Source organism: Battus philenor, unplaced genomic scaffold (assembly GCF_028537555.1).
Source record: "Battus philenor isolate CCGP_79_NKW_IND1 unplaced genomic scaffold, ilBatPhil1.0.hap1 SCAF_18, whole genome shotgun sequence".
Lineage (NCBI taxonomy): Eukaryota > Metazoa > Arthropoda > Insecta > Lepidoptera > Papilionidae > Battus > Battus philenor.
In genome coordinates this window covers 8,355,988-8,370,459 of record NW_027181680.1, presented here as the reverse complement: position 1 = coordinate 8,370,459, position 14,472 = coordinate 8,355,988, and the positions used below count along the sequence as shown (strand labels likewise).

The 14,472-nt window shown below is 32.7% G+C and overlaps 1 protein-coding gene across 1 annotated transcript in view; it reads right to left on the bottom strand.

The window, feature by feature from the left end:
- The window catches only part of LOC137920129 (PAS domain-containing protein cky-1-like), a 168,801-nt gene that overhangs the window by 118,740 nt on the left and 35,589 nt on the right, over window positions 1-14,472 (bottom strand). The window contains exon 3 of the mRNA XM_068763362.1: window positions 2,555-2,736. Coding sequence (XP_068619463.1) covers window positions 2,555-2,736 — 182 coding nt within the window. The remainder of the gene's footprint in view (window positions 1-2,554; window positions 2,737-14,472) is intronic.

The window sequence follows — 14,472 nt, the reverse complement described above, 5'->3', positions numbered from 1 at the left end:
TAAATTTTCGATATAATATATGCGTTATTATATAGCGCAATGCGAAGCGGAGACTGAACACTATTGCACTTGCAAATTTAAACAGTGCACTAGAAGTGCAACAAGTGCGCGGTGTGTTTGACGCGACGACAGCTGGTACTGAACGCGTGTTAGATATTAATTTATTACCAACGGAGACGGCCGACTGTGCAGGTGCTCCGAACGCTTTGCTTTATCCATAGTATCGGTCTATCTGGTCGAGGATCTGTTTAATACGTTATCATTAAGTGCTAATGTAAAGAATATTTAATATAAAGTAGGTTTTTTTCTTATTTCAAACGGTAAAGTACTGCGGCGACTATTCTAAGATAATGTTATCATTACTTCATTATTTCTCAAGATGATGTACGCTAGTGTGGTTTTTTTTTGTTATTGACGAGAGCTGTTCGTCAAATGATTTTAATAGCTAGTAATGTTGGGATCCAGCCCAGTGGATTGGCCAGAAGTAGTAGTGGATAGACCACATAGCGCGCACGCCACTGGGAGATTAAGGCTCCAGAGTGGAGATCACGTACCTACCATATGGCGTCCACCAACTAGGTAGACAGATAACCTTGTTAATATCGTAAGAAGATGATGGCAGATCGTTTTCAACCGGTTCTATTGGAAATATGTATGAAGACCTATGTTCAACAATGGACGTCCTGCACCTGAATGATGATAGTGTAGCAGCGGTTTAAGTTGATGAAACGCTAAGGACTTCTTACAAACTAACACGAGATATACATTGATGCTTGGGCTATTGGGAATTCCTACAAGAGCCTGATAACTTCTTAGGTCAAACCAGACGCTCTTTAGAGTGCTTATTATAGGAGACCATGCCTTGAATTCTCACTCCGGGTGCGAGTAGTATTCCGATTCAAAGCCTGTGAGGACCAATACATGGCTCTATCGGTTGGTTTGGAAGCGTCTATTATTACTTTTTTGTTGTGTATGGGCCCTCGTTACTGCGACAGTTTTCAATATAAATTGTCACAGAAGTAATTAATCATGTGTCATGTATATTTGAAAAACAAAAGCAATATTTTCCCGCTGGGTTTTTAATCTGAGTATATTTTGCATAAATTTTCATTTTCATACATGTGTATTAAATATGTATGTTTTGGCTTAAAACATTGCTAATATTAAAAAGATTTTAAATTTTTGATTAATAATATATATTTATCGTTAATAAATCAAGACAACATATATTTATTACACCAGAGTGTGCTCAGGATCATCACTATACCGCAACTGTCTCTTTTGATTAGTAGGTAAACATGATATAAATAAATTCAACTGACATCACCTAGGTAACGTTCTCGACGTTCTGCTGCAACTGGATAATTATAGTGTTCTATCTGATAATTGGCAAGGCTAGTCATGGGAGTGTTTTATGAGAATTATCTGCAGTCTAAGAGTTTTTATCTCTAATTTCATAGAAAAATAACATTATTATGTAATATAATAGCTCATATTTATTTTTTATTTATTTAAGATTGCCGTCAAAATTAATAATTCTATATATCAATAAAAAGTTTAGAATTTAAAAAGATATAAATTTTTATTTGTATAATAGGCCATTAACATACGCCATTAAAATACATTATTATCGATACAATTGATTTTTTAATGTATTTACATTAAAACTGTTGAAAAAAATTCCGACCAATCGATAAAAAAAATCAATTAGTAGTTAGTTTTATTTTGTTTTGACCTGTTTAAACTCAACTTATGCATTTGTAACCTAATAACGAGTTTAGCGTGAAATTCTCATTATAAGAAAACATTCTTAAATTAAATAAAATGTAAAATAAATTATTAATTATAAATAATAAATGAAAATTATTAATTATAAATAATAAATTTTTGGATAATTAAGCTTTTTGTTATAGTCGGTCTATCATTGAGCTGTCTGTTAATTAGCTACAACTTCATAAGGAGATTCTGCTATGATAATATCTATGTGTTGGCGACTGACTGGGTCATTTAAAACCTCTTTATATATTCATTTGTTTTTTATACTTTTTGTATTGACAGTTTCAGGCTTTGCATTTTGTCGTGTTCGTTGGCCGTCAGTCTACTGTCACCTAGTTTTGTAAAATTATTATTAAATTACCTCCATTATTTGCATATATTTAATCCGTTTTACAGTCCACACGCTCTCCAAGACTAAAAGATATTGGATCATGTAACTGATGTCTATGAACTAATATAAATATGATATTGTTTAGACGAATATATCAATAGATAATTTTATCGCCAATGCCTAATTACTGTCGAAGAGTAAGCTACACGCCCACAGCACTTTGCCACCTTACATCCTATCAAATTGTAAATGCCAAAGGGTAAACAAGATTTGTACACGATAAAAGAAACAACTCGCTTATTAAATTAGTTGTATAAAAATATGTTTTTTCTGTCTACTTATAAAATTTATGTATTTAATATGTTATAAAAAATATTGAAGGATTTTTTCATGATGCACAAATTTAATAAATAAAGGCATGTATATAAAAATGTAGAAAACACTTACCTTGCTGGAAATAGTTGGACTTTCTCACATAAACGCAAACGAGGGCCATGAGCTGGAGCTGTGATAGTCGCTGTCGCGTGGACGGAGGTAGAGGCAGAAGGTCCCTCAGGTTGGCGATCTCTGCATTGATGAGGTCCCGCCGGAGCTTGCTTGCACCTTTCGTTGATTTCCCCTGATCGAACCTGGAAAAGACCTGTAAAGTTAAAGATTTCAAATAATCGTGTCGACGTGTGTGGTAATTAATTTAAAATAGTGGAAGGAGGTATGGTTCGATGTTCATTATGAAAACAGGTAACCGTCTGCGATCATAAAAGATTCAAATAATTGGCGGTGATTAAAGATATCCCATGACGTGATACACCTATCTAGAAATAGCCTTGGCTTCAAGCGATCGGAATGCGGTTAATTAGTTTCGCAAATAGTTGCAATTCCGTGCGTGTTACATCGCGTTAGTGTGGTTCAATCATGCAATTTTCAGATTTGTACTGTAAATGTTAACACTTAATTTTCTTTCCACAAACATGCTACCGGTTTTTAAATAGCCATGGATTACGTTTTTAATATTTTTGAACCATTCACCGATACATAACTGTCTTCCTTATTTTTTATTATTAATCCGGATAGAAGATGATGAGTTTCTTTATGGTTATATTTCTCGGCAGTGGAAACGCTGGAAGTTGCTGCATATTTGATAAGCCATTTAGTGTTCCTACCGAAACACAAGTCTCAGTCATATGTTCGAGAAACATCAAAACATTTCCAAGTCCAATATCCTTCAGTGCTTAAAGAAGAAGTTTTAAGTCCAATGTCATGATTTATGGAACTGAAAAATTCCCATGAAAAGGGCTAGGTTCAAGATTTCACTATGAGATCGAATAAGGAACTATGAGATCCATAAACGAACGAAAGTGACTGAAATAGCTCAGTGAAGTAGCATTGGACAAATTACGTAGCATGCAGAACAGATAGTCGCTGTGGCTATAAGATTTTGGTACAGAGGTCACGGACTGTTACTGTAGGACCCACAAGGACGATGTTATTAAGGTTGTTGGAAGATTCTGGATTGTTCTTACTGGTCCTTAGAAATCTTAGATGTGCTAATATTGTTAGGCCTATGTCCAAAAATGGACGTTTTACTTCTAAAATAATGATGATATCCATGAAACGTAAGTCGTCACGTTTTTATTAGATTGTAAGTAGGTGCTACGACGACTCTCATTTTAAAATAAAGCGTGAGCGTGTAAGCAAAAGGTACATCAAATTAATTTTCTACTCTATTATATTCGTTTCTTATAGTATTTTTGCTCAAGATTTTTACAAGTTATTACTACAATAAATTCAAAGTGCACTACGATACCAATAAATGGATGTATACCTGTCAAATATCTGACTCGAAATTTGCATTTCATTTACATACATTTATAACATCTATATATAGCTTCATCAAAAGTTATATAATTATAAAAACATAAAAAGGGCAATGAAAGTCTAAAAAAATAATAAACTGTTCTACCGTAGATGTAGTCCATATCTAAAAAACTTTCACAAAATGACAATGATAAAGTGTTTAGGTAGCGTATTAACTACAAATTAAATATAATGCAACAAAATATATTAGTATAGGTATAGAACTTTATTTAACATTTAAAACTTTTAATAATTTGATCCACAAAAACTATAGCTGCCCAATAAATTTGTTACGCGTCTGTATTATCAAGCCGACAGCTATAGCGAATTTATTAACAATTTAAATTGATTTAGACGTAGTGAGATAAGATTTATTTGAGCTCTACTTCACTAGTTGATTTTGTGTGAAAAAGTTATTTATCATTTTATATGTATATTTTATTTTTTATGTATGACATTGCCTCATTTGAGTATATTGTGTTAGGCGGTTATTTACATAAAACTGTTTATATTTCTCTCTTCACCGTCAGAAGGAAGGTAAAGAAGTGCATGGTTACAATGATATAGTGGAATTGAATTATTAAGTAGTTAATTTTAGGGAATAAATATTTACAAGTTATTCCTTTAATTTTGTATTAGGTTGAGGTATAACCTTCCATTAATATCCGTTAAATACTTAAATATTTAAACCGTATGTTATTATTATTTCAGCCGTAGGATTTCCATTCTAAGACATACTATATAGTCTCATTTATAGCTATATATGTATATATAATTAGAATTAGATTTAAGAATTGCTCTTCTGAGGTGATAGTGGGCGGGGTACATATCTCGTGCAACAGATGCCAGTTGGGGTCCAGAGATTCCTGAGTGGCGACCACGAATCGGTCATCGGACACTGCGTAGGTAAGTTCACCTCTAGGTATATGGGCAATAAAATTAAAGTCGCAGGAAATCGCTTGATAGAGGCAGCGCAAGATCGGTCTTCATGGCGATCTGTGGGCCATATTGGCTGAAAAAAAGAAGATGTACTAGATATATAGATCAGAGGAATTCTGCCTTTAGATTTACCTAATCTCATAAATTTATTTTGTTACAATACTCAAAAGATAAGTTTAAAGCAAAAGGGTATGAAGATAGGAAAATATTATACTATATTAAAACATAACTTAGTTTCAAGTTTTACGCAGTTTGTAAGAGAATTACATTAAATTGTTCCAATAAAATTGGTTACACTTGGTTTCCTAGTCGTTTGTAGCGAGAATCGATGTTATTATTATTACTGTAAATCGATCAATAAATGTTTCTCGACATTATCATTGGAATATTGTTTTGTATTTCCTAAATTTTTGTGTTGGCCTTGAACGTAATTGAAGTGAAATAGAATAAGGCGATTGTAATAAAGGTCAACGATTATTTAGAATACACTTTGCTTATATCATGGTATTAAAAATGTTTTTATTATTGTAGTGCTTTTGGGTATATTAAAGCCTTGGTAAGTATAAATAGTTTTATATATTCAGCTGCCACAACAAGACTTTAGCAAAGGTTTATTATTTTTGTTGCTTACTATGTTATTGGTTTTAGGTGTAGGTGTAGCCCAGTGGTAGAGGATTGAAACTTGCAACTGTAGGTTGCGGGCTCGGGTTCCATGGGACAATGTTATATAATTTACAATCAATGAATTAATCATATAGGATTGCCAATGTTCACAAACAAGTTTTTAATGGACAACAGCGTCGTGTGCGTACCATAATACCACACTGCGATCGCCAACCGGCTGCCAAGCGTGGCGATTATGATTTATCACCCCATAGACATCTTTGGAAGGGCCTATGCCTTGCAGTGGGCGTCTATGGGCACAAGAATGAATTTTATTACTAAATATATATCACTAATTTTCTTCCACACACTAATGCTTTTTATCAACAAATTTGCTAAGAAACCATATTAGGAAATGCTCCATAAAGCATATAAGATACAACAATTCATTTATTCGTTTTAGATCCTCATTTTTTTTATTAATTGAAGAGGTGAATAAAACGTCGCCGTATAATAAGCGACATTTTTACTTTTAGTATGTAATTGGCTAAATTTTAGAAGAGTCTGAGCTTGGAGTACGGCAATACTGTATGCTCTTGTGTGTAATAATAATGTGTGTAGTTTTGTCCCATCTCTTCTTATCGATTATTTAATTTTTTGCATCATTTTCAATAAGGCAGATATACCAAATTCACCATGCTTGACAAGCAAGTGGCGATCGCGGTGTGGTATTATGGTATGCAGAAGACGCTGCTGCCCATTCCTCTGGAAACTTCTTTGTGAGCAGAGGCAATTTCATAAAATTAATGCAAGTTTGAATTATGTATAAGACTATATCCCGGAACACAAACCCGCGATCCGATTACAAGTCTAAGTCCAACCTAAGTTTTAGTTGTATTAATTTTTTTGTATCTAAATCTTTGTCGCTATAATCTTTTCTTAATTATTGTGTAATTGCACGCCAATCCAAAATATTTTTTCAACCGAATTCACTCTACGAGATCGATTGTGACGAAAGCGGAATGATTTATTAAGCAGTAAGGTCTTTTAGGACTTGAACAATATTGAAACAATTATTCTTGAAAGTAATTTTAAATATCAAATACTTTAAAGTAATTTATTCAGCACTTGAAACATTTTCAATTAAATATTACAGAAGTGCGTTGTTCGTTGCGCTTAAACAGTTTTAGCCTCACTTCACTTGCTGTATTAATTTGCATAAACTTTAATTTGTATTCAGAGGCCAATTATCAACATCACTGCAATAGAGCCTAACTCCATTTAAAGTAAAGCTCACTGTTTGAACCCGCGACCCTGCAACCATAAGCTGTCCATCTGCATATTGCACGGTCTACGTTATTTTAGCTGATGAGGCTTTTGCAGTATTATGTGACCTTTGGTCTTAAGACACCAGCGATTGTTATCCCAGAAGGCTTATTCCAGAAATATCCATTAGTTCTGTTTACCTATAAATTTCAATGGGTTTTAATTAAAACTATGAATTCTTGATTTGTTTATTACTTTATTTTTGATCTTATAAACACATAAAACATGTGAATATTACGATAGCAATACAGAAGTACGGTTGGCGATCTTATCGCATTGTGTACTTTCTTGATTTAGTATTTGATTCATATACGATCTCGATAGGATTTTGTCGTATAACTAATAGCTTTCAAAAAATAAATACGAAGATCTTCTATAAAGTGTATTTAAAATATTTTAAATTAATTTATAATTGACTTGATTGTTATGAATTCTCTAACACAAGGAGACAAAGACATTTGACGTATGTATTTGAATACGTTGCTAGCCCGGTCTTAAGTTCTGTCACAAAGAAAATATTTAAATTTTGAATATTGGCCTCAAAATGTTAATGAAAGTTGTACTTCGACATTCGGTTTTGAAAATTAAAAATTATGCACAATATGGAATTCAATTTATTTTTAAGCATGGAGCAGACAAAGACAACCGAGATACGAATACGTATCTATAGATTTCCGGACAACTTAAAATTCTAATAAAACTAAACATTCTTCTATCACTCCATAAAACTATTTATGGTAATTCAAGTGTATAGGATAGAGAAAAATTTTTATCTGTCACACTGTTATGCCTCCAGCAGTGATAAAAGCTGTGAAGACACGAATCAAAAAACATCGCATGCGTAAGTAAAAAATATCCACCTTTTAGATGGAGTTAAATTAGGTTGAAAAGAATGTTGAATGAAGACTTCGGGCTCTGAGATTATCAAAGACGAAAACAAACTTAACCAAACGACACCCCGTTAGGTTAAGTTTGTTTCATAGACTAAAAACTGAACATGGGAACATTTTTGAAGCGTTACGTGGAAAAAAAAATCTTGGAGGAGAGTGTTGTAAATGAAACGACACATTTTACGAAAATAATAGTGAAGAATCAACAAGTCATATTATTAACTTTCTATATACAATAGAACAGCTTGTATACCACGGTGAAGATATAAGCAGGAATAAGACATAGACGCTTTAAAGATATTTATAATAAAATATATATTTACAAAAATATACCTTTATGTTATGTGATGTACATTGAATAACAAATTTTTGTCAATGTGTGGCATTCAAACTCCGTATTTCTGACCACTACGGCTACAATGTTTTTGTGTTTATTCATTCGAATTGTAATTCGAAAGCTGATTTGACTTCGGACGATAACAGTGATGGCTGACATTGCGCTCGGGTCGAAATTGTAAATTGCAAATAATATATGTAAACATGTAAATACACCGCCTAGGTCAATCCTGGTTATCATTTCCTCTATCTCAGGTGGTTACCGCCACCTTGTAAATGTGTATATTGGTAACCTTGCCATTAATGAGGAATAGTTCTTGGATTACCACCGTCAGTGGGTAGAGGTGAGTAGTAACTATCTGGTAACATGGTAATTCTGCACAACTGGAGCTCATCGTAAATTCACGCCAATTTAGCTTATAGAACATAGACTAGAATATTAAGAACAAGGATTGAATGATGATTTAGCACCTATTAAAATTAGGAGCATGAAAAATACCGACAAAAATACTTTAACTACGACTACATCATCAAACGATATGTAACCCTCGATTGAAAGTATTATGTCCATTATTTAATTGGTACATTTGTGAATATTTTAGGATTATTTAAACACAACCACGTGAATTAAGTTACCGTATAAAATAAACACTTATAAGTTAACATATTAATTAAGTGGAAATAGAATTAATTTTAATATGTTTTATTATGATAGATAGAACATATACAATAGATATAGAGTGTGCACATAGAATATTGCAATAAAGCTAGTAGCATTAAGATAATGCATTTAATGGTACTAAGACGTTGTGTTTGAGCAGTTTCACCTGAAAACTTCGCCTGATTTCCCACGGTGGGAGCCGTTACAAAGGCACTCAATAATTTAGACAATTTTCCAATATCAATCCATGTTCCGTGCAAGTCACGAATGCAGAGCGAGATCTCTTACAGTATCAGATTAAAATATATATTCATTTTTAATTTACAATGTTTACTCTTTGTTTAATGGCGGACTAGATATCCAGGGTGCAGAGATATCAAGTAGGCAGATGTGTAAATATATAACTATAATGTAATTACTCATAAACACATACTCATATTGTAAAATATACATATACAGATGTCACATACATATACAGATACTAATAGCATACAGGTGTAGTAAATATGTTTTAGTAGAGTTTTTACAAACTGAGGTAATTGAATAATATTTAAATAGCAGAAGTATTTAAATTTGTTTTCAATTGTAACAGGAATCTGAGAGGAGGTTAGGAGGCCCAGAAACGATACAAGGAGAAGTTTTATAAACATTAGCGTCACAACTTCTCAGGACTCTATGGAATCACCGCGCCGGTGCCAGGTTCTTTTCGTCGCTTTGGGCTGCCGGCCCATTTGCAGCTTAAAGGAGTATTAGTTTGCAATGTACTGGGTTCATTTTGAATGACCGAACTTCTCTTGCTATTTAACAAAATTTTAAATGATGAATCTAAGCTGCTTTGAAAGGCCTATATAGAAATGAACTGTTATTCACTTCCGGGGGTCTAAATGATATAACATTCGATTCAGCCCATAGACACCCATTGCAAGGCATAAGCCTCACCACAGATATCTTCAGGGGATATACCATAATCGCCATACTTGACAGGCGGATTGGCGATCGCAGTGTGGTATTATGCTACGCAGAGGACACTGCCGCCTATCCACTGCAAACTTGTTTGCGAGCAGTGGTAATCCTATATAAACAATGCACAAAGTATGGATTACATAAGATTGTACCCCGGGAATAGAACTCGCGACTTACAATCGCAAGTCTCATTCCTCAAAAAATAGGCTACCACTGCTTAAAATCAAATATCATTGATATTTCTTAATAAGATGAACAAGTAAATATATTTTATTTTCTTTTATCTAACCAGACTTTTACATATTTAAACTTACATGACCTTGCTATCTTATGTTGTACTTGTGTTATAAAATTTATATATTTATTTGTAATTTTATTTACGTTTCACTAGCACAATTTGTGATTTGTGGAGGTTGCAAAAGAAGTTACAACTATGTTCTATATAATTGTTTAATATAATTGCTTTTGTCTGATGATGGTGTCCTTTTTATTTTTATTAATGGTTAAGTTTTATTTTTACTAGACTATCACGATTTAATGTTTTTCGATAACTTATTCACTGAACGATTAACAATAATTCTAACGAAATAATCGATTCAAGTATCATATTTAATGTAAATAAAAAATAGCATCGACATAACTTTATAACAAAATGTAAGAAATCATTGGGCGATGACTCTTTTTAGCAAAAGACCTTACATGATTAGATCACCTCGGCCTATGTTTTAGCCTCAAAACACTTATTAAAAATATTCAAGTAGACATTTACATACACTTTTGAATCGACAATTATGTAAAATAATAATAAAAAATAATTCGGAAGTTGATCTGTTGAGAAGAACCAGCTAGAAACTAAACAGTTGTTCTTTTTAAATATAATTTAACAATTTTTATATGAACATTATAATATCAGTCATAAATGAGTCAACATACCAAGCTTCACATACTTCGATTACCCAATAGAAAATTAATAAGATACCTTGTGAAACTTTATAAAATATATATTCATCATGACAGATAGTGCGAAAAAGTTAGAATTTTTACGTATATTAGTGTATTCCTAAGGCAGGACTGAAAGCTGTATGTATTCATTAGCATACGGTGAAAGTTTCGACTTTTTCGTTATAGAAGAATGAAAATCGCCAGTCGCTGACAACTTGGAGTAGGTTTATAGTGCTCAGCGTATAAACCGCAACAGCATATCGGTCGTAGGCAGAACACGGGCCGCGCATTACTACGTATGGGGAGTTACTCTATCTCCACTTTTAGTGCGCTCTATAAATTCTAATACCATGTTACTGGACCGAAGGCTTTATTACTACTTCATGTTTATGTTATCTTTTGTTCGATATGGTTTATTTAATTTCTTCTGTATCTCGCTCGATATCACGATATTATCTGTTTCGGTATAATTTATTATCGTTAAGCAATCCCGCTGAAATGTTGCGGAGTTATAATGGAATGGACCTGGCACAGTGGCATGGTATAAAAGGGAAATGAATTTTTATACGAAATTTCAAAAGATTTACAATTTTTATTTAGTGTTTTATTGTTTTCCGTGTAACTTTTTTATTTAATTATGATAGCAAAAACTAACAACCACATCTGTCTTAGAGTTTTGATGGATTTTATAAGACATCTATTTTATTTGTTTTACAAATTTATGTTTAATTTTAGGAGTTAATCTTTCTTACATTAAGTAAGAGAGAAAAAGAAACAATAGCTTGTCTCGTATTTAACCTGGTGGTTAAAACCTTTAACTCTTTACTTTTTAATTTATCAATGTGATATGTTAAATAAATTTACTTTTGCCTTTAGAATCATACAGGCCAATTACTTTAGACATTAGTTATAATAATTCATTTTAATACGTAGTTATCAGTACTCTCGAAACGCTTTTTCTCACTTTATTATAACAAGTTATTTTTTCCAAAACCTTAGACTTTTAATACCTTATAATAATGCCACAAATAATCTACCTTTATTTGGATTGTGTCGGGGGTAATAGATTTAAATGACAATAAAATTTAAATCTTAATAACGTAAATTATGAAACGGTACCCCGCAATAAAATCGTTTATAGCCGCGGCCTTATGTTTATTAGAATGACTGGTGTATTTAAATATCTTGTAGAGGCGTAATTCTGTATTATTCAGTGATATGCAGGCGTTTAAAGGATTTTATACTTCTAAGTTTGTTCATGTCAAGTCAGATTAAATGCTGTCACGTTAAGTAGTGCATGTTTCATCTTCCTGGGTACCTACAGGTCTCTTGATTTTAGTCCAGGTTTTCGGGTTATTATTCGTGATAGTATTATAAATAAAAAAAGGAGATCTATGGAAAAATTATAGTATCACTTGTGTACGTCACGAGAACAATGCTAGAAGGGTCCAATATGTTAGAAATTAGAATTAAATTGAGCTCCTATCCAAGGGCATTTTTCAACTTAATGGTACAAGGGTTCAAAATGTCCAGGGTCTGAGAAATTTTCCTTTTCATTTCCCAGAAAAGAAGTTACCAGAAAAAACACATATAAATGTGTTTTTTCTGGTAACTTCCTTATCTCATCTACATTTATGTGGTATTTCTGATTTATTACACGAGACTTTATTGTAAAACGTAAAATTTATGGAACCTAGAGACAGATATAACAGGCATCTAACATCTAACAGGTAGGTAACAGGTATCTTTCTGGTGCTAACCTTATGTACCTCGTTATTTTTTATATTTTATTACTAATAATAATATTTTTATGTACGTTGACAAAATTACCATATGCGTAATATATGGACTATTTATAGTAATATAGTCTTTACGACAATTTTTTAGTCTACTTTTGATGTTAAACTTAGATTTGGTAAACAATTATCTTAAAAAGTATTATTTTTAATCGATAACAATGATTCTCTAAGAGTCATAAGTCATAAGAAATAATCAGACAGTGTATTTAATACCAAGTGTTGTTCAAATTTGTTGTAGAAATCCATCTTCAACAGTAAACATTCATAATAAAACAATGTTCGACTTTGAAATTTCGTAAAACGAGAAATATATTTATACAAATGCTTGTAACTTTTTTCCGAAGTACTTAATGTATATTGTTTTTATTTCTTTCGTGACAGTTAAAGTAAAAGCTAACCTTATTCAGTAAAACATCTATGTAAATACATGAGTATAGTGATCAAAGCTTTCGAGGCACTCTTTACGGTAAAAGGCATTGTACAAATTATGGCACGCAGCCAACAAAACGATTAACGTTCTATTAAAGATAATCACAACTCCTTCGCTAGCCTCTTTAGGCACATCTACAACTTATATATTGACGTATTATAGATAAAAAATTACCCCAAATATTCAAAACTTATTTCTTAAATTAGTTACAACATAACAGTTACCCTAAATAAGCGTGTAAGTAAAACAAAAACTTAATACTTACAATGACAATGACACAATACTAAACAAAGACAATCATCATCATTTCAGTCGTAAGACGTCCACAGCTGGACATACCTCCCTTTCATTTTTTCCGGTGGCTGAAAGTCATACAACTTACTAATGCGCCATTTACTTTCGTTCGATTAAGAAAATAATCAAGGTTTTACCTTGATTATTTGACGCAATAAATTAACAACAGCCAAAATTAAAACTGAGGAGTTTTTTCTCTATTACTTGGCTTGGTCATGAAAAACATCCAGGACATATAGTCTGTACCAACTTTTATACGTGGAGCTAAACCACGCCACAAAAGAATTGCGTCTGACATTAATGCAATATTCAGCTTGCAAGAACTAACTATAAATTTTGACACTGATAGGATCACACCTAAACGTGTATTCTAAAATTAGTAAAACACATTAACATCCATAATTTTCCTTATTTCTTGCAATTATTTAACATTTCTGACATTACTCGTATCAAATCAAAAACAAAATTTAATTTATTATTTTAATCTTGAAATGTGTGAATTAACAACAAAGTACGTTGGTTTTGACAAATTTTAGATTTAATTTATTTATACGTATATGAGAGGGCGCCTATAAGCCGACGTGAATTAATGAATATAAGACAGCGATTGGTCACCCTGGCCTATGCCTTGCAGTGCGCGTCTATCAGCTGACATACGATGAAATGTATAAAAAATAGTTTCCTTATGTTCTGACTCGTCACCATAACCCTCGAATCAAAATGCTTAGTGACTTCAAACTCCAGCTGCTGAAACAGATTTCAATAAATTACAGCCGCAAAGCGATTGAGGAGGGTTCGTAAAGATCGCGAAGTGGATTAGGTTTGTCAAAGTTAGGCTAGTTTTTTAATAATTGCTTACAATTTATTTTCAGTTACCAGAGTACAGATGGACGAAAATATTAACGAAATAACACGTAAAGTAAATACAGATACAAAATGTTAAAAGGCGCCAAACACATATGTATCCCTAGCTATAACAAAAAACATGCGAAGTGCCGGACATCGGGATAGTGACACGGTCGCTCGGTGTCTTAGCAGTAGTCGCGCTGCGATAATTAGCGCGCGCGAATAGCGTACTAATGAGCATGCTATTGTGTGGAGTGCGGCGTCGAGCGACGACCTCCGACAGAGATGTCCTCTTGACGCAGCTTTAATCATTGCATGAATTGACTTTGTTGTTTGCTCAAGTTTCCTTTATCTTCAATCAATGTTAACATATTGTAAAGAAAACACAACAGTTTCTATTTAAAAGCTATTGCTATTTTTAATTAAAGGCTTGGAATCGCTTTCAAGGTTTAAAACATAAACAACCTTTTTAAAAAATAGCT